Raw genomic sequence first — 27,650 nt, forward strand, 5'->3', positions numbered from 1 at the left:
GCACTGACGTTTCTTTTCCTTCTGCTTTTCCAGCCACTGTATACATCAGATTCTGGAGAGTGTTAACCACATCCACCAGCATGACATCGTGCACCGGGACCTGAAGGTACTACCCAGGCTCTCCCCTGCCTCCGCTTGTGGGGTGTTGGCGCCACCTGGTGCCATGCAGTGGTACTGCATGGACCCAAACCAGGCCCACCTTGGGTGGCAGGGCGGGTGCCTCACAAGGTTCTCTCTGCTCCTTCTGCAGCCTGAAAACCTGCTCCTGGCGAGTAAATGCAAAGGTGCCGCCGTCAAGCTGGCTGATTTTGGCCTAGCCATCGAAGTGCAGGGAGAGCAGCAGGCTTGGTTCGGTAAGGGCAATCTTGTCTTCCTGGAATACAGCCCCCACCCTTCCTCCTCTTCCTGAGCTGCCTTCCTCCTGTAGAACCAGAAGCCAGACTCTTAATGGTCCTGGCCTCCTCAGAGACCGGAGGAGGGTGGGAGGGCGCAGAGCTCCCTCCTGGCCCCGTGTGACTCAGTACAGTGAGTCTAGCTGCCGTCAGCACTTCCTTCTTACTGCCTCAGGGGAGGATTTGGGAGTTCCTGGTAGGCATGCGGACTTGCCCTCTGATTTAGATTCCAGACACTCCAAGGAGCCCAGCCTGTCATCTCTTGCTGCCTGTGTGCGGAGAGCTTATGTAGCAGAAGCAGCAGGAATGAGAGGACACTTGGGGGAAATTGCTGATGTAGGTTTCATGAGAGAGAAAGCGGGTTCAGTGTGCCTCTGCCCTCTCTTCTGTACAGGTTTTGCTGGCACCCCAGGTTACTTGTCCCCTGAGGTCTTGAGGAAAGATCCCTATGGAAAACCTGTGGATATCTGGGCCTGCGGTAAGCCCATTCCACACTCTCAGCTTTTCGGTGTTAAGGGCCCTCGACTTCCGATGATGGCGAGAAAGAGGCATCGCTATTCCTTGCGGGTCGCACGAGTGGCTGGTGTGTGTGAAATCACGGTGTTTGCTCTAGTGCCCCTGGGGTGGCTGTTCCCATCACACTCTCCTCCCCATGTACTTCCTGGATTGTTTTGCATCCTTCTTGGAGAGGGATTTGCCCATGCCTTCTTGGAGAGGGATGGGTTGTGCCTAGAGAAATCCACGAGGAGTGAGGCAGAGCGGCAGCAGGGGCTAGTGGCACAGCGTTACCAGCTGGTATCCACTTCCAACTCTGGTACGGCCCTCGCCTTTCTGGGTGGCTCTGAGCCCTGCATGGCTTTTCTTGGTTCCTCAGGGAGGGAGGGAGTGACCCCAGTGACCTCTGTGTTCTGTCTCGCAGGGGTCATCCTGTATATCCTTCTGGTGGGATACCCTCCCTTCTGGGATGAGGATCAGCACAAGCTGTATCAGCAGATCAAGGCTGGAGCCTATGATGTAAGGACCGGTTTGCTGGAGAGCTGAGCAACCGAGCAGGTCCCCTGCTCCTCTGGCTCTGTCCACAGGAGGAAGCTTGTTTAGTGTGTCACATGATACGGGGTATCAGGGGACTTTGAGGACCCGGAGATGGGCATACAGGGCTCGATTCTTGCCACCCCATGTCCCAGGAGCAACTTTTTTTTTGCCATAGCCTTCTAGGTAGCTATAAAATTGAGGAGCCTGCTGAAGCCCTTTGACCTTTATTTGCAAAGACTGGAGCAGCCTCAGGGTGTGCTGCATGACACAGGGAAGAGAAGTCTGGAGGCTCCTTCCACCGCAGTGGTACCTTGGGCCCATCACTGAGCCTCTGTGTTTCTTCCTAAGTCGAGAAATGAACCAGAGAATGTTGGTGTCCCCTTCCTGCTCTGATCTGATATTCCGCATTCTTTTTTTTTTTTTTTTTTTTTTTTTTTTTTTTTTTTTTTTTACATTAAAGGCTCACATCAGCATGATATTCCGCATTCTAACCATGATTGTTCTGTCTTCCTTTCTTAGTCTTTAAGCTGACACAGGTTCTGGGATATTGCCAGGGCTTCTCCAGCTCTCTGCTGGGCAGAATTAGGTACCGCAGAGTATCCCAATTATAGGAGTGGGGTCCAAGGCAGAGGCTACATTTCAGGCTGTGAGGCTCACAGATTTCATATCCCTTCTCCCCCTGTTCCTTCTCCTTAGTTTCCATCACCGGAATGGGACACGGTGACTCCTGAAGCCAAGAACTTGATCAACCAGATGCTGACCATAAACCCAGCAAAGCGCATCACGGCTGACCAGGCTCTCAAGCACCCATGGGTCTGTGTAAGTGCCTTGGCCTGGGGTCGATGACCTCAGGGATGCCAGCCCTCCACGTGCCTTCAGGACCCCTCCCCCTTCTTCCCATCAGAGAAGCACTCTGGGTCCTGAGCAAGGACTCAGCAGGAGGGCAGGGGACTGGTGAGGCTCAAGGCCAATAAATGTCACCAGGAGGGACTCAGGAGGCTGATTGGGCTAACAGGGCCTCTACTCATCTCACCCCACCCACTGTTGTCAGGTTGGGGTTTGGTTCTGTTCTTGAAGGGAGGGCTTGGGTTTGACCCATGCAGACTCTGGGTAGTTGATATTAGAAAGCCACTGATAGGACCCAAAGTGAATCCCAAGCTTAGGGTGCACACTCAGGTCTCAACTCACACAGCTCTAATGGAACTGTGATCAAGACCCAACGAATCATCAAAGGGGGCCTCTCACGCCTGTAATCCTAGCACTTCAGGAGGCTGAAGTAGGAGGATAGCTTGAGGCTAGGAGTTCAATATAAGCCTGAGCAAGAGTGAGACCTTGTCTCTACCAAAAATAGAAAGATGAGCTGGGCGAGGTGGTACAGGCCTGTAGTCCCAGCTACTTTGGGAGGCTGAAGCAGGAGGATCACTTGAGCCCAGGAGTTTGAGGCTATAGTGAGCTGTGATGGTGCCACTCTAGCCAGAGTGACAGAGTGAGACTCTGTATCAAAAAACAAAAGAAAAAAAAGAGGGGGCCTCTGAGTCATTATAAAGAGCACCCTGAAGCTCAGTTATAAAGTTTCTGTCTGAATTCCTAGGAGAGCTTTCCAGGCTATCAATGTGGGGCGGCAGGCTCTGTTTTCCTGCGTAGTCCTATTGAGTTGAAAATCTACTTTCACACAAAGAAGAGTCTGGTACAGTTAGACATCTTGACAACCGTAAGGCATTATTTATTTGTCCTTTCCTGAGTTTATTGAGTGACTCTTTGATGCTGGTCGCCAGGTGGGTATTAGAGATACAAAGATGAATGAGGCATGGTCTCTGCCCCGAAAGATCTCAAAGATTATCTGGGAAGACAGACACTCAACCACACTATGATGTGATGCGTGTGCACAAGAATCTGATGAGAATATAGAAGCTCCTACTGTCCATGGTGGGCAGTGTGGTTACTGAAGGGTGCATGGAGAAGGTGACCTCTGCTCTGGTTCTTGGAAGACAACTAGCAGGTCCCCAGGTCCTACAGATCGAGGTTAGCGTGGACCAGGGTGAGAGGTTGTGGGGAATCCTGGAGAATGTAAGAAATGTTAAGTAGTTTAGTTGCAGATGAGGCTATGACTACTGTGAGAAAAGATGATGATTTTAGTTTGCACATACTGAGCATGGTGTCTGGGGACCTCCGGCTGGAGATACCCATTGAGCAGTTAGAAATAGGGTTCTAGAGATTAGAAAATAAGTTAAAAATTGGAAATACTGGTCCTGTCATTTCTGTGTAGTTGGGAGTCTGTAGAAACAGGTTCGATTGTTCCTGTGCTGATTGAATTTTTTTTTTTTTTTTGAGACAGAGTCTCACTCTGTTGCCAGGGCTAGAGTGCTGTGGCATCAGCCTAGCTCACAGCAACCTCAAACTCCTGGGCTCAAGCGATCCTCCTGCCTCAGCCTCCCGAGTAGCTGGGACTACAGGCATGTGCCACCATGCCCGGCTAATTTTTTCTATATATTTTTAGTTGGCCAATTTCTTTCTATTTTTAGTAGAGACCTGGGTCTTGCTCTTGTTCAGGCTAGTTTTGAACTCCTAACCTTGAAGGATCCTCCCGCCTCGGCCTCCCAGAGTGCTAGGGTTAGGGGCGTGAGCCACCTCGCCCGGCCTTGAATTCTTAATGTGAACTCGAATTGCTTCAGTCAGAGCAGAGATGGGCACCAGCATCGAATGACACTTAGGAGAGTTAGGGGAGCCAGCAAAGGTGACTGAGAATGAGAACTTCCGGAGCAGGAGGGAAATCAGGAGCAGAAGATCCAGAAGCGAAGGAATAAGAGATCTCAGGAAGGGAGTGTCAGCAGTGGGTCTCTGATGACGATGGAAAAGAATCCACTGGCTCTGACCAAGTAGAGGCCATTGCTTCATCATTTCACTGTGTAGACAGTGGAGTGAGGGAGACAGAAGCCCGTTTTCAGTGACGTGAGGGAGTGTGAGGAGGGGTGTGGGAAGCTAGGCAGTGAAGGGCAGGAACTGTCTTACTTAGAGGAGTCAGGGCAGGGGGAGAGGCTTGAATATAATGTATAGACTGCAGAGAAGCATCTAGTTCAGAGGAAGGGTTTGAAAATATTGGCTAATTAGTCTTAAGCTCTTTTAGAATTTGTCTAACAGGTTTTCCAGTCCTCACTGGAAGACCCCCCCTAAAATTATTTTTTAAAAAATTAAGAGGCCGGGCATGGTGGCTCACACCTGTAATCCTAGCACTCTGGGAGGCCGAGGCGGGAGGATCGCTCAAGGTCAGGAGTTTGAAACCAGCCTGAGCGAGACCCTGTCTCTACTAAAAATAGAAAGAAATTAATTGACCAACTAAAAAGCATATATAGAAAAAATTAGCCGGGCATGGTGGCGCATGCCTGTAGTCCCAGCTACTCGGGAGGCTGAGGCAGGAGGATCACTTGAGCCCAGGAGATTGAGGTTGCTGTGAGCCAGGCTGACACCACGACACTCACTCTAGCCTGGGCAACAAAGTGAGACTCTGTCTCAAAAAAAAAAAAAATAAGAAAATATTGGGTAATGGAGGAAGCAAAGGGGTTTGGATAGCGGAAAAGAGAGGGGGGCCCAGGCATGCGCAATGATGCGTCTGGGACTCAGATCAGGTTGCAGGCGGTGGAAATCAGCTTGTGGGGAGGTGGGCTGAAGTCAAAGGTGTTCTCTCGTTTCTTTTTGTGGTGAAGCTTACACCGAGGAGGAAGTGGAGGAGGAGGTGAAGTGAGAGAGTAGGGGGAAGGTGAGAAGGTGGGGAGAGCTGCCTCAGGAACCAGGAAATGGAGTGGGCCAGGGATGAGGGGACGGGTTGCGAGGCAGCCCCCCCCCCCCGGGGGTTGTGGGCACCAGGCTGCAGGTCCTAGGATCTGTTTTTCTAACACTCTGGTGAAGACAGCGACAGCAAAAGGAGAGGGTCAGCAACTTAAAACAGGCACTCAAAAATTAGAGAAATGTTATATTCTGGGGGCCATTGTTGTAGCCCCCACCGTCTACAATCCTGAGTATCTCTGTAGCCCCTGAGGACTTCACTGTGTCGTGATGTCATATAATAACTGGTGCTCGTATTGACAACCTGAGTCATCAGGGAAATGCAGACCGTGTCTGATGGACTCTGTATGAGGAGTCCAGGAAGTTAGCAGTAAAAACACTGAAGAAAAATTTCCATTCAAAATGGTGAAAAGAATTGATGCTCCAAGATAAAGACCCTTAGCTTCTGGGGATGCAGCTTCCTTCGGGACCTCGCCGGGGAAGTGCTGAGCGGGGCTCCTGGAAGGAAGGAGCCCTGCCGGATCCCCCCTGCTGAGAATCTGGACCGTAGTGGGTGGTCAGAAGTACTGGGCTGGGGATCACGACACACAGGCTATACCCTCCCGTCCCGCAGCCTCCGTTTCCCGAGGAAGGTCAGAGTGCTCCTTGAGCACCTTCGCCCAGCATCAGTGGTTATCAGTGGTGTTGTCATGTTCAGATTGGGATCTCGGGGTAGTGCTTTCATCTTAAAAGTATTTTCACGTCTGTGACCTCATTTTATCTTCAGAGCCACTCTGGGGTGGCCGAACGCATGACCCTGTCCTGGGCATGGCCGTCGGCGCAGGGACTGTGGTGGGGGGGCCAAGGATCTGGGCTGGGGGCTCACAGGCCTGTCTGTTCGGCTTCCAGCAACGGTCCACGGTGGCATCCATGATGCATCGTCAGGAGACTGTGGAGTGCTTGCGCAAGTTCAACGCCCGGAGAAAACTGAAGGTGAGTCTTGGCTCTGGGCTGCCAGCCTCCTTGAAATCATGCCGTGTAACTGTGAGGCTCCTGCCCCGTCACAGAAGGAAGCTCCCTCCTGCCTGGAGCTGAGCTATGAAGGTTACACATGTTGGGGGTGGGGGGAGCCCCGAGACCTGATGTCTTCAGGTTCTAGCCAGGAGCTGCCTTTGCCTGAGACCGGGCTACCGTTTTCTGGAGTCAGATGAATTCACAGGTCCTTCCTCTTCCCCCAGGGTGCCATCCTCACCACCATGCTTGTCTCCAGGAACTTTTCAGGTATGTTTTCCCAGCTGTGCACTTTAAGCCCGCCGAGGTGAGTGGGTCAGGAACGGGGCACTGCCGTCCTGTGTGGTGCTGGGGGGTGGGGCAACACCTTAACCGGGATGAATGAGGGTCCTGTTTTGAGGGGCTGCTGCTGAGCACCATTACTGAGATTCTGGGGGCTTTGGTCGGGCTCACATTTATGAATTCTGTTCCCTAGAACCTCCCAAGCCTGCCCAGCCTCCCACATACCTTGTCCCCGTGGATTCTTATTTCATTCTCTGAAGACGCTCAGCACTTCAAGATTTTAGCCAGTCTAGGTGTAGTGGAGGATGCGCTGGGGGAAGAGAGATGGAATATAGTGCATCTTCTCAGTCTCCGCCATTAATCTGCCAGCTGGGATGATCTCTTACTCTATTGTGTCCAAGTGGAGATGACTAAGAAATTATTCCAGTTGTTTAAACCTTTGACAGCAACTTGTACTTAAAATATTCTCTGTGATACTAGCAGTAAAAAGTGAAGGAATAGCCGGGCGAGGTGGCTCACGCCTGTAATCCTAGCTCTTGGGAGGCTGAGGCGGGCGGATTGCTCAAGGTCAGGAGTTCAAAACCAGCCTGAGCAAGAGCGAGACCCCGTCTCTACTATAAATACAAAGAAATTAATTGGCCAACTGATATATATATAAAAAATTAGCTGGGCATGGTGGCGCATGCCTGTAGTCCCAGCTACTTGGGAGGCTGAGGCAGAAGGATTGCTCGAGCCCAGGAGTTTGAGGTTGCTGTGAGCTAGGCTGACGCCACGGCACTCACTCTAGCCTGGGCAACAAAGCGAGACTCTGTCTCAAAAAAAAAAAAAAAAAAAAGTGAAGGAATAGAGACCAGCAGGAGAGAGGGAAAGGAACTTGCTTCAATTTGCATAAGGAATTGGGAGAGCTGGGACCAGCAATTTGTAAATCACACCTGACATTTCTTTTTAAGATGCAAGACACTCCACTGCCCGCCCCTGTCCCCACCCTCACCCCAACCCCATCATTGTTTGCCTTCAGCGTGGGAAGCGCCGTGGCTTTTCTGTGAGGAAAAGATTAATGTCAAGACTTAACCGAAGACAGAGGCCTCTCCCTGGCTTGCGTTTCCCCTGGTCTTCCCTCCTTCTAACCCCTAGCCTTGCTGTTTTGATTCAAGAACACCCTCCCCACCCTCATAACAAGACTCCTTCCCCTGCTGTCCCTCTGCACCGCCACGGAAGGGGGTTGTGCAGGAGCGCCAGCCACTGCTGGGCAGAGGGTGCGCCCCTGAGCTCGAGTCCTGGGACTCGCCTGTGCTGCTTCCAGGTAACCCACGGCCTGGGCTGGGAGGCTGCTGCGGGCAGGCCTAGCGCTTCACAAGCTCCAGCCTCAGGCCCCAGATCTTCACAATGCCAGGACTGGATAGTGAGCCGAGTGCCCCACCTCAGGCCCACCCCCTGGGACCCCAGTTTGGGGCGCGCTCTCTGGTTGTGGGTACCCACAAGGGGGAAGATTGTGGTTCTGGACTCAGGTGTCACAGGTGGGAACAGGAAAGCGCAGTTGGCCACCACCAACAGAACTGTAGTCCCACACTGCGCTTCTTGTCCTTTAATCACTTGCAGCTTCTACTTTCTGGGTTTGACACCTTTCTAGGGGACACTCAGGACATTTCTGTGCTGCCCCTGGAGTGGCGATCGTCCTCTGTTCTCTGAGGCAAAGGCAGGCTATGCTGCTTTTAGCCTGGCCAATCAGTAGCAAGCACCCTGTCCCGTGGCCTCAACCTCCCCCTCATCCACATCAGCCTCCCCCTCCATTTCAGGAAATTGCTGTTGTGGTTTCAGGAAACCAGGCTCTCTGTCAGAACAGAGCACTTTTATTCATCCCTAAAGAGCCTCCTGTCCTTATTACCTGGACCTTTACTGGCCTTTGAGCTCACTTTGCCCTGGGTCAGAGGAGACCAAAAAAAAAAAAATTTGCTGCAAACGCTCCAGGATGGCCTCTTCTGCCCTGACTGTGGGACAGGTGAGGACAGAGCCTGTCTCCGGAAACTTATGCAGAAAGAGGTGTCTACAGATGTAATTAAGAAGGAAGGGCACCTGTGTGTTCCCTCAGGCGTGAGCTAGTCTGGTTTCGGAGCCCTGGACTCCAGCCGCTTGGCTGATAGTGAAATCAGGGCTTCTAGAACGAACGCATTGCATCAGCAGCCTTTGTTTTCCTTCTGGTGGCTCGCTTCACCCTCAGCACGCTGTGAAATGCAGGCTGAGAAAAGCTGCCTCTCCTGGCTACCACCTAAAGAAAGGGGCCTGTGTCTCTGAGGAGCTGGGGCCCATCGGCAGCTGCACAGGGCCATCCCCCACCCCTGCCCGTCCCCAGACCCCGAGTCCGGCCTCTCCACTGTGAGGAATGTGCTGAGAGGATGGGGCAGCCCTGTGCTGCAGGCTCTCTGATAATGGGCTCATTTAGGTCCAGGGAGGGAAGGTCTGAAGGTGAGGCTCAGTCTCCTCATAGCCTTAAGCTAGGGCTGGGCCACCTCCGAAAGGCCACCTGCCTCTCACCAAGTCAGGCTTTTACCCGTGGGCCTGAGGTCGTAGGACGGGCACTGACGCCATCTCCGTGAAGCGGAGACGTGGTACTCCCTACGCCCTGGCCAAGGCCCGTCTTCTCAGGCCCCCGGGCTGCTGCAGGGCTGGCTGCACCTGCCCCATCGGCCTGCCCCCGGCGCCTCCGCTCCCCGGCTCGGCTGGCTTGGCCACGCCGCCTGGGCCCTGCTGCGTGTGGGCGGCCGGCCGGCGGGTTCCTGCGCCTCGTGCTGGGGCATGCTCGCTGCTGACGGGCCCCCGTGGCTTTGCGGCAGCTCTGTGCACTGAGAGACTGTATCCCCTCAGTTGGCAGGCAGAGCTCCGCCCCCGCCTCGCCTGCCACGAGCGCCGCCGGCCTGGCCGGGCAAGGTACGTGGCATGAGTCCTCCCCGACCGCCTGCCTCGGCTCCCTGCCACCCCACCAGGAGGGCCAGCATGCCAGGCCCACTCACCAGGGAGGCGAGTCCCATGCTTGCGGGCTGAGATGGGCATGCCGACGGACCACCTAACTTGGCATCTGCGAGCGCATTGGTGTTACGGAGCCCCCTAACCAGCCGTGCATGCTGGGCGCTTGCCAACTCGCAGGAGGCAATAGCCTGGGGACGTGGAGCTGGGCAGCGGGAGCCTGTCCTCCAGACGGCCGAGAGCCTGACCTGCCTGTGCGGGCTGCAGCTGACGTGGCCCCCAGAGACAGCCCTGGGCGTGGCCCGGAGCTGCCCAGTGCTAGGACTAGCCTTCTGCAGCACTGTTTAAGACCCCACAGAGAAGCCACACCCCTCAAAATTATGGAGTCTGGCATTTGCCAGCCTCCAGGTCTGAAAGGCTCTAGAAGGCAGACGCCTTGGAGTCAGCCATCCCTGGGTTTGGATCCTAGCCCTGCCACACCCTGAGCAAGTCACATCAGCTCTTCCAGCCTCAGTTTCCTCATCTCTCCCATGGGGATAATGAATAAGCTGGCGATGCTTAAGATCACTGTGTCAGAGGCTCTCAACCCTTCCCGTACAGGACAACCAGTTACCTGGGATCTCATAAAAATTCTGATGTTGGCACCCCACTCAGACAAAATCAGAATCCCTAGGTGACGGGATAGGTATAAGCATTTTTTAAGCTCCCCAGATGATTCTAATGGGCAACCAGAGTTCAGAACTGGCTGCTGTCTGTAAAGCACTTAGACAGTATGTGGTCAGGCATAGCAGTAAACACATTAAAAAAATTAATTTTCGAATCCAGCATGACTGGAGATAGGACTAAAGGCCATTATTAAGAGTCAGAATTCTTGTGATTTAGAGTCAGCATTCCTGTTCTCACTGGAGAGAGATGGGACACAGCTTTGGAGGAATGGCCACCTGAAGAGCGGGAGGGTAGCAGTTATAGTGACAATGGTTAACACTTACTGAGTACTTGCTATGTGCCAAGTACACTTACTGAGTACTCTGCTAAGTGCTTTTCATGCATGATCCCATTGGCTCCCCACCACTGCTCTGTGACCTAGACCCTGGTTTATCCCCTTTTATAGATAAAGAAATTGAGGCTCAGAGAAGTTAAGTAACTCACTGAAGGTCACACAGCTAGCAAATGGTAGAACCAAGATGCAAATGCAGGACAGACCATGTGGATCAGACAGTTGGGTTGATTCCATCTCCCCGTGCCTCACGGACTTTCCACCACTGTCTGCTGCCTTCCTGTGGCCTTTGTGGCCAGCCAGGGTCACCAGCCTTCTGGCACAGAGCTCATCAGCCTTGAGTGTCACCCCATGCCTGGCTAGAATCTATTTGACAGCTCATTATTCTGCCCAGTCCTTCCTGCTCATGGGTCCAGAGAGTGGACTCTGGGGAAAGGGTGGCAGCTAGGACCCACCCCTCAAACCTGGTCAGGACCTGCCCAGTGAAGGCTTCAACCCCCTGGCAAAACCCTCCTGTAGGTGGTCCTGGTTTCTGTGTCTGTGTCTGTCTGTCCTCACGTCTGGCCTTCTTTGTGAACTGTGACACTCTGTTTCTTGAGAACACTCAGGAGATGTCTTGCATTCTTTCAGTCTGGCCATCCAGAGACCCTCCGTGGCACCTAGGAGCGGAGCCCTCACCCTTTCGCCTTGGCAGTCTGCTTCCAGGCCTGGGTGGCAGCTGTCAGAGGCAGAGTCCCCTGTGCCCCAGGCAGCTCCAGTACTGAACACGGTTTCTCCTCCTAAGCGCAGTGTGTCCATTTCCGCTGAGCCCTCTTCCATGGCAGAGGAGATCCTGGGGTGCCACCCAGAGGGCTCTGGCCGCTGGAGATGCCCTTCTTGCTGAGGGGCTACTTGGAAGGGCCTCCTCCGGGGCTTTTGGGAGACCCCGGCCCTCTTGTCAGACACAGCAGTCTCTTGTGGATCCAGCTGCCAGGCTTCGGGTTGGGATCGGGTACAATGCAGGGGACGTGATTTTCCTCTTTGTTTTCACAGCTGCCAAAAGCCTACTGAACAAGAAGTCAGACGGTGGTGTCAAGGTAGGTGTCGCTCCAGCTCCCTGACCAGAGACTGGCCTCTCTCTCCCCCAGCAGTCACAGTGGGGAATTCTGGTACTTTCTCCCCCTTGCCCGGGAACCCTCCTGTTCTTGCTACTCTGCTTTAAACCGGAAGGCTTTGTGCTCGGAACAGCAGGTCCCACTGGCCTGAGAGGGCGGAGGGAGAGGTGTTGCTCCTGACCCTGGCTGGGTGGGAAGGACTCGGGGGACGTGACCCGAGTTGCAGGTCACTAGATCCGAATCCCAAACCTGACTTCTGCACACGTGCCTCATCTCCAGAGCTTGCCTTTCTTTGTTTTTTAGGCCATTTGGGTCATCTTTTTGTTGTTGTTTTTCTTTTTTCTTTCTACAGCACAAACACTTTTAATCAAATGAGAGCAAGCTTTGCCTGAGTGGGTCAGGCAGGGCATAGGGCGTGGAACCCAAAGCCACTCTCCTTGCGTTCTTTTTCCTTATCTCTATGGTACGTCCAGAACCCAGTCAGATGCCAGCAAATGAAAATGTCTTAAGTTCTCTTGGGGCGTAGGCTCCTCAGGAAAAGGCAAAGGACGCGCTGTATTGCGGCTCAGTCCTGTTTGATGAGGGAGCTTTTCCTGTGGGGCTGGGGCAAGAGGAGGGGGCCGGGGCCCCCACAGGGACCAGCAGGAAGCCCTCGCTGGGAGCGGCTGCTTGGCTGAGGTAGAGGAGAGGTGGCTGGGGGTACCCACAAGGCCAGGGTGTTCTGCAGGTGCTGTGGAGGCAGAAAGGGTCTTGGGGTGGGGGCATTGGATAGGGGTTCATGCTATCTTGAGCCATTCAAACCACGAAACTATTCAAACCTTCACATCTCCAACAGAAGTTTAAGTTGGGTCTTTTTGCCAGGATCTTGTGTCCACAGCTGAGATATAGACACCTGCCCCGTTCCCTTCCCCCCCCTTCCGTCTTTCCCTCCATGTCTGCATGCCTGCTTTGTGTCCGTCTGCCCCCTGGAGGGGAGTTTGGGCTCCGTGCAAACCTTGTGACATGGAGCTGGGGTGGCCACACAGACCCCCAGTTCTGGGCCTGAGCTAGATGGGCAGAACCAAGTTAGGAAAAAGGGGCAGGTTTAGTTTGAGAGAGATTTGGGATATTTCTCCCTGGGGAAAATGTTAAAAATCAATCAGTCTTTACAGAGTATTGAGTAAGTATCAGAGGTCCAGTGCTGTCTTCAGTTTTTATTTTTGTTTTGTTTTGTTTTGTTTTTTTAAGTCAGGATCTCCCTTTGTTGCCCAGGTTAGAGTGCAGTGGTGCAATCATGGCTCACTGTAACCTTGAACTCCTAGGCTCAAGTGATCCTCCCAAGTAGCTGAGACTACAGGCATGCGCCACCATGCCTGGCTAATTTAAAAAATGAGGGTCTCACTATGTTGCCCAGGCTGGTCTTGAACTCCTGGCCTCAAGCAATCCTCCTACCTTGCCCTCCAAAAGCACTGAGATTACAAGCATGACCCACTGTTCCCAGCCTACACACAGTTCTAAGAGGCACACAAAAGAGATAAAATAGGCGGTGCGGTTTTCAGCTCACCTTTAGAAGAGGAAAACAGGTGCACCGGAATCAACTAATCACTGGTGCTGGACTCTGCATAGGATGATTTGGCCCTACAAACCTATAGGTAAAAGCTTACTGGAGAAAGCTGAAGGGATATAGGGAAATTAGAACCACATCAGTGATTGCCTCTAAGTGTGGAATTGGAGGTGAGGGCAGGGAGGCAAACTATTCACTTTTACTTTGTACTATGTGTTTGTTTTTTTTTTTTAAATGAGGATGTATATTCTATAACTTAAAAACAAAGATTTTTATGGGTTTTCTTATACATGTTGATGTTCTCTGCCCAATGGGAACACAGGGTGTGTGGTAGAAGAATGTCAAAAATATGGCAGGGGGCTGGGTGTGGTGACTCATGCCTATAATCCTAGCACTTTGGGAGGCTGAGGTGGGAAGATCGCTTGAAGCCAGGAGTTCGAGATCAGCCTAAGCAAGAGCAAGACCATGTCTTTACAAAAAAAAATAGTAAAATTAGCTCGACATGGTGGCACGCACTTGTTGTCTGAGCTACTCGGGAGGCTGAAGCAGGAGGATCACTTGAGCCCAGGAGTTTGGGGCCACAGTGAGCTATGATGACACCACTGTACTCTAGCCTGGGTGACAGTGTAAGATCATATCTAAAAATAAAAAAAGAGGTGGGGCAGAATTGGATGTTTCTGTGTTAGACCACAGGAAATACCAAAGGTCACCCAACAGGGGTGCAGTGATAAGAGAGATTTGACTGAGGGTGTAAGGGCAAATGGAAAAGGGGACACAGAGGTAGACACAGAGGTATCAACTAGTATTTGTTGGAATCTAGGGGTAGGGTGGAGAAGAAAAGGTGATTAGAAGTATTATAGAAAAGTATAATATTTAAAATAATTAAGCAGCAGGACAGCACAGGCACCCACCGAGCAGAATAGGTGTTGCCTGTAGGAGACTAGTCCAGCTGTCCCCATGATGCTGGAAATAATCAGCTCTGGTTAGAAGCAGGAATCTCACACTGCATATGGGGGATTAAAAAAGGATCCATCAGAGATGACGTCAAGGTTTCTAGCCTTGAATGTTGGATGAATTGGTGGTACCTCTACTAGAAATGGGAGTAAGTTATGAAGGAAATGCCCATTTAGGTAGGAAGAGTTTTGTTTTGACCACACTGAGATTGAGGGACAGGTGGAGTATCTGGGTGGAGATGTTATAAGAGGCCCTAGGAAACACCTGGTGTAGCCCAGGGAAGAAGCCAGCACCAGACATGTAGACTTGGGACTCACATGAATGAATCACACACGAGTGTACTCCATCAGCCTTTGTTTGTTAGATGCCGGCTGTGCCCCAGGAGCTGGGAAGGCAGCAACATGATCTGCCTTTTACGGTGTTTACAGTGGAAGAGACAGGGCAGCCTCCGGTTCTGGTGCAGGCTGATAAGGTCCACGGGGGAGGGGAGCACAGGGCCGATGCCAGGGCAGCAGAGAGATGAGCATCCAAACCATGACACGAAATCTTCCTAAAGGAGGTGGCCCAAGAACTGGGCTTAAAGCACTGACCAGTTGGATTTTGCCAGGTTAAGGAGAGAGGAGGGGAAGGGTGTTCCAGGCAGAGGAGATAAGAAGATAAATGAGATTGAAACCGTTTGGTGATTCTGGGAGCTTCAGTAGCTTCTGCATGGCTGAAGGGAAGAGCAATTGCACAAAGCAGGACCTGAAATAAAGCAGTAACTGCTGAGGTGGAGGGGAGCGGTTGGATAAAGGAGCCATTAAGGAACAGGTTTCTGGCAGAACTTTCTAGGCACCAGTTCCAAAGATGAATGTCAGGTACAGTCATATAAGATTAGCCCAAGGAACTAACTAAAAATACACACATTCCAGGGCCCAGATTACAGTTCAGATTCCGGAGGTCTTGGGCAGGAGGCAGGATCTGAGAATTTTAATAACACTTTCCTTCCCCCACATGACTCCAAAGCACATGAGATTTAAGAGCCTGGTAAAGGCAAAATTTCTGGGTTGTTTTAAGAAGGGGCTCAAGGCAGGGTGCAGTAGCTCACGCCTGTAATCCTAGCACTCTGGGAAGCTGAGGTGGGAGGATCACTTAAACTCAGGAGTTTGAGACTAGCAAGAGTGACACCCCCTCTCTACCAAAAAAAAAAAAAATTAGAAAAAATTAGCCAGGCATGGTGGCGCACACTTGTAGTCCCAACTACTCAGGAAGCCGAAGCAGGAGGATCACGTGAGGCCAGGAGTTAGAGGTTGCAGTTAGCTCTGATGACGCCACTGCACTCTAGCCTGGGTGACAGAGCGAGACCTTATCTCAAAAAAAAAAAAAAAAAAAAAAAGAAGGGGCTTGAGAAAGACAAGTCAGCAAAGGAAGTGGAGAAAGAATAGAGAAGTGGGGGAAGAACAGAGATATGCAACAGTGTCAGGGTGTCAGGTCTACAGGAATGCTGAGGGTGAGAGTTGGGCAGACAGAATCGTTAAATAAATTGCTTTCAATGAGGATGTGGGGAACTAGCCCTGCTCTGTGTTAGCTGTTTGACCCTGGTATGTGCTCATTTATGCTACTCTTTGGAGAAAAGGGTTTCAATATCATGGTAGGACCAGAGGCCAAGATACAGGTGCTTCAGAAGAGAATGACCAATGAAAATTAAAAGCCCAACAGCAGATAGGCTGGGGAAAATATTCACAGCAGTTGTGATGGGAGGAGTTAATATTATTTTTATTAAAAGAGTTTCTCTAAGAAATAAGAATCTCCCCCTACCCAGCAAAACCCAGTAGATAGATCAAAGAAGATGAATTTATAATCTGAAAGCAAGAAAGTAGAACTGGATAACAAATGTGTAAAAATTTCTGGGCTCACTAGTATCAGCGAAATGCAAGTTGAAACAAGGTGCTATTTTTGGACTCTTTAGTTAGTGATGGTTGTGAAAACCAGAATGGTCCTTTCTCAAACAGCCCGTGTGTCCAAAACCATAAAAATATTTCTACCTTTTTTACCCTATAATTCTACTTCTAGGAATTTTTCCTAAAGAAATAATTGAAGATAGGGAAAAGCTGAAAGCAGAAAGATGTTCACCATGACATTATTTATAACTGTGAAAAGACTGGAGACAATCTCCAAAGCCAATGAGGAAATGACTGAATAATTATGGGAAATCCATTTAATAGACCATTACAAAGTTGTTAATTTTCATGACTACAGTGACAGACATGTTTTATATTAAGTGAAAAATATAGTGGGGAATATTTTATAAAGTGGGATAATAAAGGAGTACACACACTGTCATCTAAATTTGGTTTTAAAAACATGTTTGTAGATACTTATTATAATATGTGGGTAGAAAAAGAACTGGAAGAAAGCCCACTGAAATGTTAATAGTAACTTCACTGGGTGATGGGAATTTGGGAAACTTTATTTTTTTTTTATACATTTTTCCATATTCTACATGTTTACCTAGATCATGCATTACTGTTAGAATAAAAATCAAAATACTATTTATTTTTAAAGTAAGGTATAAACTTGTATATAGCTTATAATTATGTTTTTTAATTGCATTTTTTAAAAAGATTAGAAAAGTGATGGAAGTATGAGTGTTTTTTCCCCTGTTCTCTGTTTTCCAAATTGCTTGTGATGTCGCTCTAGTCCTTGTATAAGCAGGAACATGGATATAACAATTAACGGCGTGGTTGCATCAAAGGGCTGAGAAACGAGAAGGGAAGGGCAGAGTGAAATGTGTGGAGTTTGGCCTTTCTAGGCTCTCTTGAAAGTTGAGGTGATGATCTGTGCTGTGAGGGAGGCCTGCAACGTTGTTCAGAAGGTCTTGAACTTTTAGAGCTCATCTTCCCTTCCTAGCTCCCCCTTCCCCAGTTCCTACTGGTCAAGTGTCCATAGGGAGGTTTCTTTCTTACTGTTCAGAAGCTTTCTGCAAGATGCTGAAAATACTAGCATTGGTTTGAGCAGCTAATCTATCTTATGCTCTTGAATTTGGGGATTTCACCTTCTGTTTAGGTTTCTTTGAAGGTAGATGCTGGTGACCACAAGCTGTGGAAGAGTAGGAGTCACTTGTGAGGACAAAACTCTCAGGTCCCAAAAGGCCCCTAGTCTAGGACAGCTCATGCCTTCCGCTGCTCCCAGGCCGGAATGGGACTAGCAGAAGTTTAATGTTTAAAAAAGAGAAAGCAAGCAAGAACAAAAAGAGGTTATAGTTATTTCCGTACATACTGTTTGAATATTTCTCTATTTAAATTAAGTATGCAAAGGAGGCTTGAACACTTTTCTGGTCTCAAATTTTAAATAAATAGACAGTTTTTAAATAAAAGTGAGATATGTTCTTTAACAGTGATCTGGCATTTAGACAGTGCTGCAGCGTGCTGGCCAAGCTGGCATCCAGCTATGCATGGCTGAGGGCAAAGCCCTGAAAGAATGGAGAGAGACACTGAAAATGTAAACTAACCTGAGAAACCACCTTTGAATGGAAAAGAGTGATCTCAGGTTCACATGCGAGGCAGTTTAGGAGGAAGAGAGCCAGCTAGGGGAACGTTAGGAACTTATTCCCCATTGAGTTGAAAGTCTTCTACTTTAAGGCAAGATGCAGGTAAAAGTGGCCTGCAATGGCTTTTGACAACAAGCCCCTGAAAATCACCGGAACAAAGACTGGGCCTGGTGAGTGGGTTTCGGGACAGAGTTCTCACTGCTGTGATTCAGTGTGAGTTCAAAGCCTCGCTCTGCTTTAGCCTGGGAAAAACCAGAGCCAGCAAACCCAGTTCAGCTCGGCAAACTGTTGTTGATCATATGCTGACTGTAAAGTGTTTTGCTAGGAACTGTGGAGATTACAAAGATATATAAGATATGCACCTTCCCTCAAAGTATTAACACTCTAGTTGGGCAAAAGGATAAGGAGATATATATTAATATACATAGACATATATATATATATAGAGAGAGAGAGAAAGAGGGAGATACACATAAATATGAAACATTCGTATCTATATATAAATGAATGTAAGGCAACTCCCTTTTGAGGGATAACTTTGGAAGTAAAATCTCATATTTAGGCATATTCTAAAGGCTAATGCAGAAGAAGCCTAATTAAATTAGGTTTGTCTTTTTCTTTAGATTTAATTCTAAATTGTAGACCATTCTTTTAAATATTTGTAGCCTCCTTTTAATTATAGTACATGCCTGAAAATGTCTTTTAAAGTAGAATGTCAGTCTGTTGAGGGCAGGAGCGATTTGTCAGATGTGTTTAGACTGTGCCTAAAACCACCTTCAATAAGTGTTTGTTGGGTATTAAATGAATATGCAAAAGTCAAACAACAGACGGACATATTCCAAGGGGCTGTCTCCCATTGAGCTAATTGTAAAATTAATAATTACTCTTCACCTTTTAGGCACAGTCTTCTGAGATATGTTCACAGTGTTCCGTGTGGTCTTTATTTTGATGCTCTTGTTTCACATCTGAACATAAAGTCGTGAGCATCTCGTTGAGACCAGGGAATCACTGCATTCAGCGTTCTCTGTGGCTTACATCTCTGCGTCTTTGTGTCACTGCAGTTTTAATCACTGGCACTCCTGTGTTTCCATTTCCCACTCATTGCAAAATGCAAAAAAATGTTCACATCTTTTTCTTTTTTTTTTTTTTTTTTTTGAGACAGAGTCTCGCTTTGTTGCCCAGGCTAGAGTGAGTGCCGTGGCGTCAGCCTAGCTCACAGCAACCTCAGACTCCTGGGCTGAAGTGATCCTGCTGCCTCAGCCTCCCCAGTGGCTGGGACTACAGGCATGCGCCACCATGCCCATCTAATTTTTTCTATATATATTAGTTGGCCAATTAATTTCTTCCTATTTATAGTAGAGACGGGGTCTCGCTCTTGCTCAGGCTGGTTTCGAACTCCTGACCTCAAGCAATCCGCCCACCTGGGCCTCCCACAGTGCTAGGATTACAGGCGTTGTTCACATCTTTTAAACAAGCATGGCCATACTGACAAAGCAGGAGAAGCCAAAATTTAACAGTTAGATGATTTTCAAATGCTCAACATTTGTATCTGAAAAGCGGTTTAGGGGTATGGCGAAGTCTAGGTTCAGAAGTCAAATGTTATTAAAGCTGAGGACAGCCTGTAGCAGCTTTTTCTGTATACCTGGTAGCTGCTCACTCAAATTGCAGATAGGCCTAGTAATGAGAGAAAATAAATAACCTTATAGGTGAGTTAGCCTTATAAACCCAAACCTGTTCATTTGTAGCAAAATGTTACTTACCCTCATAGACTTGTGACCTAACCTTAAGAAGCTGTCTCTGGGCAAGGCTGAGACATCTCAGTACATACCAAGTCTGTGTCTGGGAAGCTGACAGCAAAGGAGCTCTTCCTCTCCCGGGGTCTGGAGGGGTGTGAGTGCCTGTCTGTCCACGTGCTATTTTAACCTCCTGGCGCTGGACTCCGAGTCTCGTCCTTCTGCTCCTCTCTCCCGGTGATGCAGAGCCCAGCGCTGGTGCACTAACCTGCAGCGTCTCTGTGCTTCTCTTCTTACCTCCTCTTTCCCCTTCTCTCTCCCTCTTGCTGTGGTGTGTCCAGAAAAGGAAGTCGAGTTCCAGCGTGCACCTGATGGTGAGCCTTGCCTGCCCACCCATCCACCCACTCCATGCTGCCTGCGCCCGCCTGCAGCCACGCAAACCCATTCTGCCATGTGCGTGTGCTTCACTCATCCTCACTGCATGTCTGTGCTGTGTGGGCAGGTGTGGCCTGTCCTGCCAGGCCGGGGCCGTTGCCCAAGGTCACCCAGTGGCCTAAAAAGTGGGCATTGGAGGGTGTGGTGTGGCACCTGCCGCTGTGGAGGTTGAACAGCCCCCAGCAGCCCAGAGCAGGAAGTGACGCTGGCAGAGACCGGGGCTAGGTGGCAAGCACAGGGAGAGACCCTCACTCATGCCGCTCAGGAGGAGAGGCCCTGCTTACCAGGCATGAGCAGCTGCTTCCTGCAGACTGGCAGCCAGAGGCCAACTGTGTGGTGGGCAGAGAGAGGAACTGGTAATAGGCTCCTGGCTCTGAGCCTCTCTCTCCTGACTTTTCCCCTGTGCAAGTCCTGTCGTCTAGCTGTGCCCAAAGTTTCATCCTGCCCACTCAGCCCTCATCAGGGAGGGGACAGCTGAAGGGCCACAGTGAGCTTATCATCTTTGTCATGGTGCACAGGGCACCAAGGGGAACCCAGCAGCCTGAGTTGTTATGAAACCATCCATGAAAGCGAGAGGTGGGGGCACATGGTGACATCCCAGCCCTCTGCAGTTAAGGCAGGTTTCACGGGCACCCTGGAATCCTTGCCCCCTGCGAGGCTCTTGGTCTCAGCTGGGCTTTGCAGGCGAGGCAGCCTTCCTCAATCAGCCCCTAACAGGGGCTCAGCATTGGCCGCTGAGGTAGGAGGACGCTGCTCCTTCCTGGGAGGAGTAGGGCAGAGCAGAGCTCGTGTGCGTTCAGACCTGTGGCCTGACTACTCCTGGGACCCTTCTTCTCCAGCCTGCAGAGCCCAGTGGGGCCTTGCAGCACTTGGTGCCTGGCTTACAGTTCCGAGTCTTGCCCTGGGTCTGGGGATGTCAGCCAGTGACAGCAAGCTGGGGGGGGGGGATGGCTTCAGGTCTGGTCCAGGAGGCCTCCAGGTGCGTAGAACAGTCAGGATGCTATCGGTGTGTGTCCTAGGAAAGAAGAAGTGTCCTGTCAGTGTGTCCTCGTGCACCCTGCACAGAGTCGGTAGCCACGTATTTGTCTCACTGCCTGTTGAAGAACTTGCAGGCCTCAGGCCACACTCTTCAGTGGCCTCTGACTCCACTGGGACTTCCAGCGAGACCAAGTGCACTGGTTAGGGAATTGGAGAGGCAGAGAGCATGGCATTGATATGGTTCCTGTCCTGGACATGCGCCTCCTTCCTTCCTACCATCCTGCTCCTGCCCCTTCTTTGCTGTGCCACTCAGTATAACATTTTGAAACGCAAGGAGATACCCCTGGTGATCCTGTTGCTGCTAGCAATGTTGGACTTTGGGTATCCTCTTCTGTCCTATGGGCTGGGTTCTTGGAGCTCTGCCCTCACTTGCAGCTGATCAAGTTCAAGCTTTATCAGGCAGAAGGGTAAAGAGCACACAGCCCTGTGTCTGCTCCTTGGGGTCAGTGGATGCATTTTTATCCAAAGTCGACTTCCACCCCTGTCCTTTCTGGACACCAACTCCTAGGCCAGCTATTCTTTCTCTTCTCCTTCCTCTTCTTTTCAGGTCAGGCTTCAAGCTGGTGTTGTAAGGGGAAGGAAATGTGGGTGCTGAGTTGAAAGGGCAGCAGGAGGTCCCACAGATAGAGGACCCAGAATTTCTGAATTTCTGCTTTCTTACAAACCACCCTCCTTTCCCCCTGTAAAGTGGGAAGAAGATCTTGAGTTTCTTTGGGTCAGGAATGGTTGTGCAGTGACCTGGCACCTGGCACAAGCAGAGATTTCTGGAGAGATGTTTTAAAACAAGTCTTTGGTCTGGGGATGCCTCCAGAGCTAGGTCTCTGGGCCGCTCCAGACACGCCCTTCCTCTGCCCATCTCTCCAGCCATTGCTCCCATCTGCATAGAGTTATGGAGGCCGCCTCGGGCCTCACTCCCCCAGGCCAGGCCGGGGGGCAAGGGAGGTCTGGGAGTTGAACCTGAGCAGCTTTGGTGACTCTGGAGAAACTAAACCATCTGTTTTCTTGTCTCAGCCACAGAGCAACAACAAAAACAGTCTCGTAAGCCCAGCCCAAGAGCCCGCGCCCTTGCAGACGGCCATGGTACCTCCTGACTACAGCTTCTCCGCCTCTGCCCCTGGCTGTCCCCTGCTCCTTCCCTCTTCCTCTTCTTGCCCTCCCTCCCAGGCCGCCTCAGCTTGTTCCTTTCTCGAACCCTGCAGAGTAGGCTGCTCTGTGTGCTGCCCTGTAGGCCCCTTTCCCATCATTGTCCCGCTTGGCTGCCCTCATCCTGCATGGCAGAACTGCTGCTCCTGCTCCTCTCACTGTGCTGTTGGGGGGAAGAGTTGCCAGGGCTCTCAGCTAAACCTCCCAGCCCCAGCCGGGGACCCCCAGTGGGTCTGCTGTGGGGGCCGGGAAGGTGAGTCGCTTATAAAAGGAGAGAGTAGGAGCTTTCTTGGAACCTGTACATTAGTTCTTGGAGGCCTCTCTGTAAAACCTGTCCCAGCCTCTCCTCTGTAAAGCCAGGAAACAGGAAGGAGGGCTGGGTCCCCACCTCTGGATGGTGCTGAGGGCTCTGGGTTCCTGGAGAGCCCTGTGCTGTTGGGTTCTCTCTGGGCTCTTCCGAGGCGCGCTGTGTGCTCTCGAGCTCTCTCTGCTAGTGGGGGCTCACTGGAGAGTGAGCAGGGTGTGACCGAGAGAGAAGGAGGGGTGACTGTGCCTGCTTCTCCCCTCCTTCCTGCAGTCCCTTGTGCTGCCCGATGTGGTGCTGCTGTAGGGCCAGGAATTTGGGGGAAGGCCAAGGGTAGGTGAGGCAGGCAGCTCCCTGGGCTCAGTTTGCTGAGGGGGCTTCCTGGGTCTTTGGGGGAGACCTTCTCCTTCTACTCCCGTGTCCCTGCTTTCTGTGCACCTGTTGATGAGCACTGTGGGCAGGGCTGGGCCTGTGTTTTCAGTCCCGCAGCTCCTCCAGTATACTGATCCGCGGGACCCCCATGTGGAAAGAACCCTCAGAACCAGTAGGAGGCAGAGGCCCTGGTCCTCCCGGCCTCCTGGGCAGCTGCTTCTGTTAAGTGCCAAGCCTCTCCTTCTTATCGGCAGTGCTCCTGCCTAAATTCAGGGCTCCCCAGCTGTCTGGGACCCGAACTGAGCCAGACTATTTTGTCTATTGGGGATGGCCAGTGGGCAGGCCTCAGTGGTCATCATAGGGTCTATGGGGGTACCAGGGTGGGGTTGGGGTCCCTTAGGGAAGACCTGTGGGTCTGTCCCCAAGTCAGGAGGATAATCTTCATTTTCTCTCGCAGGAGCCACAAACCACCGTGGTGCATAATGCTACAGATGGGATCAAGGTGAGTGGTTCCTGAGCCTGTCTCCTGCGCTCCAGGTCAGTAGGAGACAGGTGGGCTGGGTCACAGGGGTCTAGAGGTCCTGCAGGTGGCAGGCTACAGGCTGGACCCCAAGGCCGAGCTGTTGTAGAGGCCGGGCGGGGGGCAGCGTGTGCCTGCCAGCTGTTCCGTTCCAAAGAAGGGCCTTACCCCCGAGTGATGCGGGCCCGGCTCTGCAGACACATAGACCTGGTTTGAATCCTGGCTCGGTGCCACCCAGCAAGTCACTTGACCTCTCTGCACCTCAGTTTTCTTTATCTGTAAATTAGGGAGAATAATAATAGACTCTTCCATGAATTGTGATGTTTAAATAAGGATAAACTTTAGCTAAAAAACAGGCAAGAAAATTATCAGACCCTAGAGCATTCTCCATTACCTCACCCCTGCGTGCCCTCTGTATCTTCACTAACATTAGTAAATGTTTATTGAGCCCAAGCACCATCTGGTTCGAGCTTACAGAGGTGACAAGACAAATTCCCTGTCCACGGGGTGGGGGAAGGGGCAGATAGCAAACCAGTAATTGAATAAGATAAAATCCAACCCTGATAAGTGCTCTGAAGAAAATGGCACAAAGTAAATAGAGAGGGTGAACAGGGCCTTTAATTAAGTGGTCAGGAAAGTGCCTTGCCCCTGACTCTCTGGGTCATGGGGTGCCCTAGGCGGAGGGAACTACAGGCAAGAAATCAAGCCAAGTGAGCAAGGGGGAGAGTGGTGGGAGGGTAAGGAACCGGAGAAGCAGCAGGGCCTGCCACCCCAGGCCCTTCACAGTGTGTGTGTTTTCTCCACCAGCAAGGGGAAGCTGTTGGCATTCTTAGCAGGAGTAACAGAATCCAATTTACAATCTAAAAGGTCACTCTGGCCTTATCCTGGGCCAAGAACTCTAGGGGGGAGGCAAGCATGGAAGTGGGGAGACCAGGAAGCTGCTGTCATAGTTTAGGTGCAAGATGCTGGTGGCTCGGGCTCAAGTTGTAGCCGTGCATTTGAAGAGAAGAAGTAAAATGTAGGATTTATTTTAAAGGCAGAACTGACAGGTTTTATTTTAGATTGGGTGGTCAGGAGATAAGGGAAAGGGAGAAAGAGAAGAATCAAGGATGACTTCAGGTTTTCATGAGTAACTGGGTGGATGGTGCCAGTTGCTGAGTTGAGGAATCCCAGGGAGGGGATGTGGGATGCAGAATTTTGTAAGAGTCGGGTAGCAAGGGTGCAAGTAGGTTGTCTGTGATTCCTCCGTGCGCCTCTTGTTAAGAGCACATGCTCTGCTTTTGTTCTGCTCGGCTCCTCTGGTGTCTAAGGGCCAGAACATATAGAAACATGTGCTTTTCGGCCTACAGGGCTCCACAGAGAGCTGCAACACCACCACAGAAGACGAGGACCTCAAAGGTAAGTGCTGGCCCTTCGTGGGGAAAGAACCCCAGCAGTGACCCAAGTACCTTGTCTCCAGTGGGGCACTTGTCTTGTCTGCCCCCAGAACTGGGAATGGTGGCCCCTTAAACCCCCAGGAGAGATAAAAGTAGCCAAAAAAAGCTACTTGCCATGAGCCAAGACATGAGGCCCCTGTCTGGTGTTCTTGGGCTGGGCAAGAGGCTTCTCTTCTTTGACTCACTCCAAGTCTAGAATATCTAAATTAGAGATTCTCCAGGGTCCAGGGCTCAAAAAAACGGTTCCTGTTGCTGGTAATGATGTGGCATCCCAGAATAGGGGCATCTCAAGTCCCTGCAGAGGTAGCCCACAAGTGTCATAAGCTATAAGTAGAGTGACCAATTCTTCTGTTTTCCCAGAACTGAGTTGATTCCCAAGATGCAAAACTTTCCATTTTAAAACCAGGACAGTCCTGGGCCCACTGGGACGAGGTGTAGTCAGTCTGGTCCCAAGATCTTGGCCTGAATGATGGAGTCAGAAGTCAGTCTGACAGCTGTGAAGCCACACATGGCTGTGTCCTAGTGGTCTGCTAAGGACCACCAGCCTAAGCTTGGGGCTGGCCAGAGTGCCAGCGGTCGTGGGAGGGCATGGCAGGCCAGAGCACTGGGAATCTCTGTCCTGCTCTTTGGTTTGGCCTCCTGGAATTGCTCCCTTTGCCTTCCTTAAGTGACCTTAGGCTAGACTATCAGATAAGATGCAGGAATGTCATAGGACAGAGCTGAGAGAACATGCCCAGGAGCTGTACGGGGCCACTAAACCTTTGGGAACGAAAAAAACAAAACAAGTAGAAGCATAAATGATTACAGCAGTAAAGAATGGCACTGTCAGGCTGCTGGAGTGTGGTCAAATCAATTTGACCCTGGCGATGCTAGCAGAATGGGAGGTGCCTTCACTGCTGGGCTCTTGACCTTGTGGCCTAGCCCACTCAAACATCTTCCCCAGGAGCAGGGGTCCTTGTACAGGCTGTTCTTAGGCTCTTCTGGAAGCCATAAACCCAGGTCTGTGCACCGGCCTGGTGCTCTCGGCTGGGAGGCCTCTCTGGCAGAGGTGGCGGCATGGGATGTGGTCCAGTGTCCACAGCAGCCCGAGGCGTCACCTTGCCCCGGCTCTGCAGTGCCACGGGCTCGGGTCCTGTCCGGCTTGCTCGCTCACCTGCCTTGTTCTGTTTGTTTTGGCTGCTCTGCCTTGCCCTGCCCTGCCCTGGCTGGCTAGCTGCCCCGCTCCGCACTGGGAATGGCAGCTTGGTGCCTGAAGGACGGAGCTCCCGGGACAGAACAGCCCCCTCTGCAGGCATGCAGCCCCAGCCTTCTCTCTGCTCCTCAGCCAGTAAGTGTGAGGGAGGCACATTCTGGCTTCCGTCTCCCTGGCTCATCCTGAAGCCCCTCAGGGACCCCCACCAGAGCCGTCAGCCCAGCCCGCTGCCCTTCGTCCTAAACTCCGGGAGCACGGCGTCCGCTGGGGTGGGGGAGCCAGCTGGAGGCTCTGCTAATCCCAGGCAGGGCCCTGAGTCTGGGGCCCAGAGAAATAGCAGAAGAGTGGGTGGCAGACCATGGCATGGAGGGAGGGAGTAGAAGGCCACTGGGATGTGCAGTGGCCTTGCCTCAGCACCGAGCCCGGAGGAAGGGCAGAGGCAGAAGTCAGGTCTGCAGACACGGGAGGGGGGCTGATGGGGAAACCGCAAGAGCCGAGAACTGTGCTGGGCGTGCAGTGTTTCCTCGGGCTCAGGGTAATGTCAAGAGCATGGGGTTTGGGGTGAGACAAACCTGAGTGTGAATCCCAGCTACACTCCCTTCAAAAGTGTGTGAAGTAGTTTAACCTCCCTTAGCTGCAGTTTCCTTACCTGTAAAGTGGAAACAAAAATGGCACCTACCTCGTAGTGTTGTCACAAAAAATAGAAGAAATAGTAGAAAGTCTTGGTGCAACGCCTTGCTGGGCTAATGGTAACTCGTGTTTATATTTTTAGTTCTGTCTGTGTTAGAGGATGCCCTTGTCTGCTTCTCCTCCCACCATCTCTCCTCTTAGTTTCTAAACACAACCCTGTTCACCTACAGGGCCCCAGTCAGGTCCTGCAGGTGGGGGTGGAGAGGGGACGTGTGTTGTGTGTGCTTACCTACCTGATGCTTCTTTAGAAAGTGTATCCACTTTCTTGTTTGGTGGTTCCCCTAACTGGCTGTTTGTCCCCTGGAGCTGCCACCTAGTGGTGCTGATGGCTGTGGGGCCCCCTCCTGGATGCACCTTTGGCTGCACCGCCCCCTCCCAGCTGTGCTCCTGGGCTGTGCTGGCCCAGCGGTGCCATGGTGGTGCTGTTCTAATGCTTGCATTTGTCTTGCAGCCTCTCGCTCCCGTGAGGAAAAGCTTGTGGCCTGGGCCAGCCCAGGGCTCAGGTCAGGGTTAGCCCGAGCTCAGTCTGAGCCCTTTCCCCTGGCGGCACCCCTTGCTAATAGTGGTGCTCCCTGTAAGTGAGCTGCCCGTGAGACCAGGATGTCACCAGCTGTCCCTTGGCTTGGGATAGGGTGGGGAGGGGCATCTGAGGGCACCAACTCTGCCCGCTGGTCAGTTTGAGCCTTGTCTTGGTTTTCCTGAGGAACACATCCCAGCACGAGAGTTAGTGTGAAATATATAGCTTTCCGGGGTAAATGGCGTGGTCTCTGGTGAGAGGCTGTTCAAGAGATTTTATAGTTCCAAGACCACTGATCCCAGAAAAGCATGGCGAAGCATCCATTCTAGGGCTCTGTTCATCCTGTGGAGCCCTCATCCCTGGCTCGATTCTGCTCTCAGCAAATGTGAAGCAGTGTTACTGCCCAAGGCTAAGTTCTGGAGCACTGAGTGAGGGCTAAGTGTGGTAACTGAGACCTGACTGAGCCCCTTCTGGTGAAAGAAGGCAGCAGGGGTGGAAACAGCCACACAGGGACATGCTTCTCAGAGAGGCTGAACCTGCTGGGGACGGGATGCACAGTCTCTGTTCCAGGACCCTCACCTGTTAGAGACAAGAGTGTTTTCTGCAACCCGGTTGTTGATGGAGAGGAAGGCAAAGGCCAGAGAACCATAACTAACGGGTTATGGAGGAAGGGTCGTTGTCTCTGCCGACACCAGAGGAGGGGATGGAGGGAAAGG

The 27,650-nt window shown here is 51.4% G+C and overlaps 1 protein-coding gene and 1 non-coding gene across 34 annotated transcripts in view; both read left to right on the forward strand.

The window, feature by feature from the left end:
• Positions 1-27,650, forward strand: part of CAMK2G (calcium/calmodulin dependent protein kinase II gamma) — a 56,746-nt gene that overhangs the window by 24,196 nt on the left and 4,900 nt on the right. For 6 of the 33 annotated variants that reach the window (XM_076010133.1, XM_076010129.1, XM_076010130.1 and 3 more), the window contains 13 exons: positions 34-106; positions 251-353; positions 787-975; positions 1,312-1,406; positions 2,121-2,243; positions 6,093-6,176; positions 6,422-6,464; positions 9,339-9,401; positions 11,467-11,510; positions 21,772-21,840; positions 23,037-23,081; positions 24,449-24,497; positions 25,749-25,862. In XM_076010133.1, the coding sequence (XP_075866248.1) occupies positions 34-106; positions 251-353; positions 787-975; positions 1,312-1,406; positions 2,121-2,243; positions 6,093-6,176; positions 6,422-6,464; positions 9,339-9,401; positions 11,467-11,510; positions 21,772-21,840; positions 23,037-23,081; positions 24,449-24,497; positions 25,749-25,862 (1,094 nt within the window). Of the gene's footprint in view, positions 1-33; positions 107-250; positions 354-786; positions 976-1,311; positions 1,407-2,120; positions 2,244-6,092; positions 6,177-6,421; positions 6,465-9,338; positions 9,402-11,466; positions 11,511-19,628; positions 19,662-21,771; positions 21,841-23,036; positions 23,082-24,448; positions 24,498-25,748; positions 25,863-27,650 lie in introns of all 33 variants that reach the window. The other 27 variants (XM_076010147.1, XM_012760116.3, XM_076010144.1 and 24 more) reach the window with 22 other exon arrangements.
• On the forward strand, positions 4,530-4,590 carry LOC142875792 (U7 small nuclear RNA). Its single transcript, XR_012923078.1, has one exon. It is a non-coding gene; the product is annotated as a U7 small nuclear RNA (small nuclear RNA).

This window comes from Microcebus murinus, chromosome 14 (genome assembly GCF_040939455.1).
Source record: "Microcebus murinus isolate Inina chromosome 14, M.murinus_Inina_mat1.0, whole genome shotgun sequence".
Lineage (NCBI taxonomy): Eukaryota > Metazoa > Chordata > Mammalia > Primates > Cheirogaleidae > Microcebus > Microcebus murinus.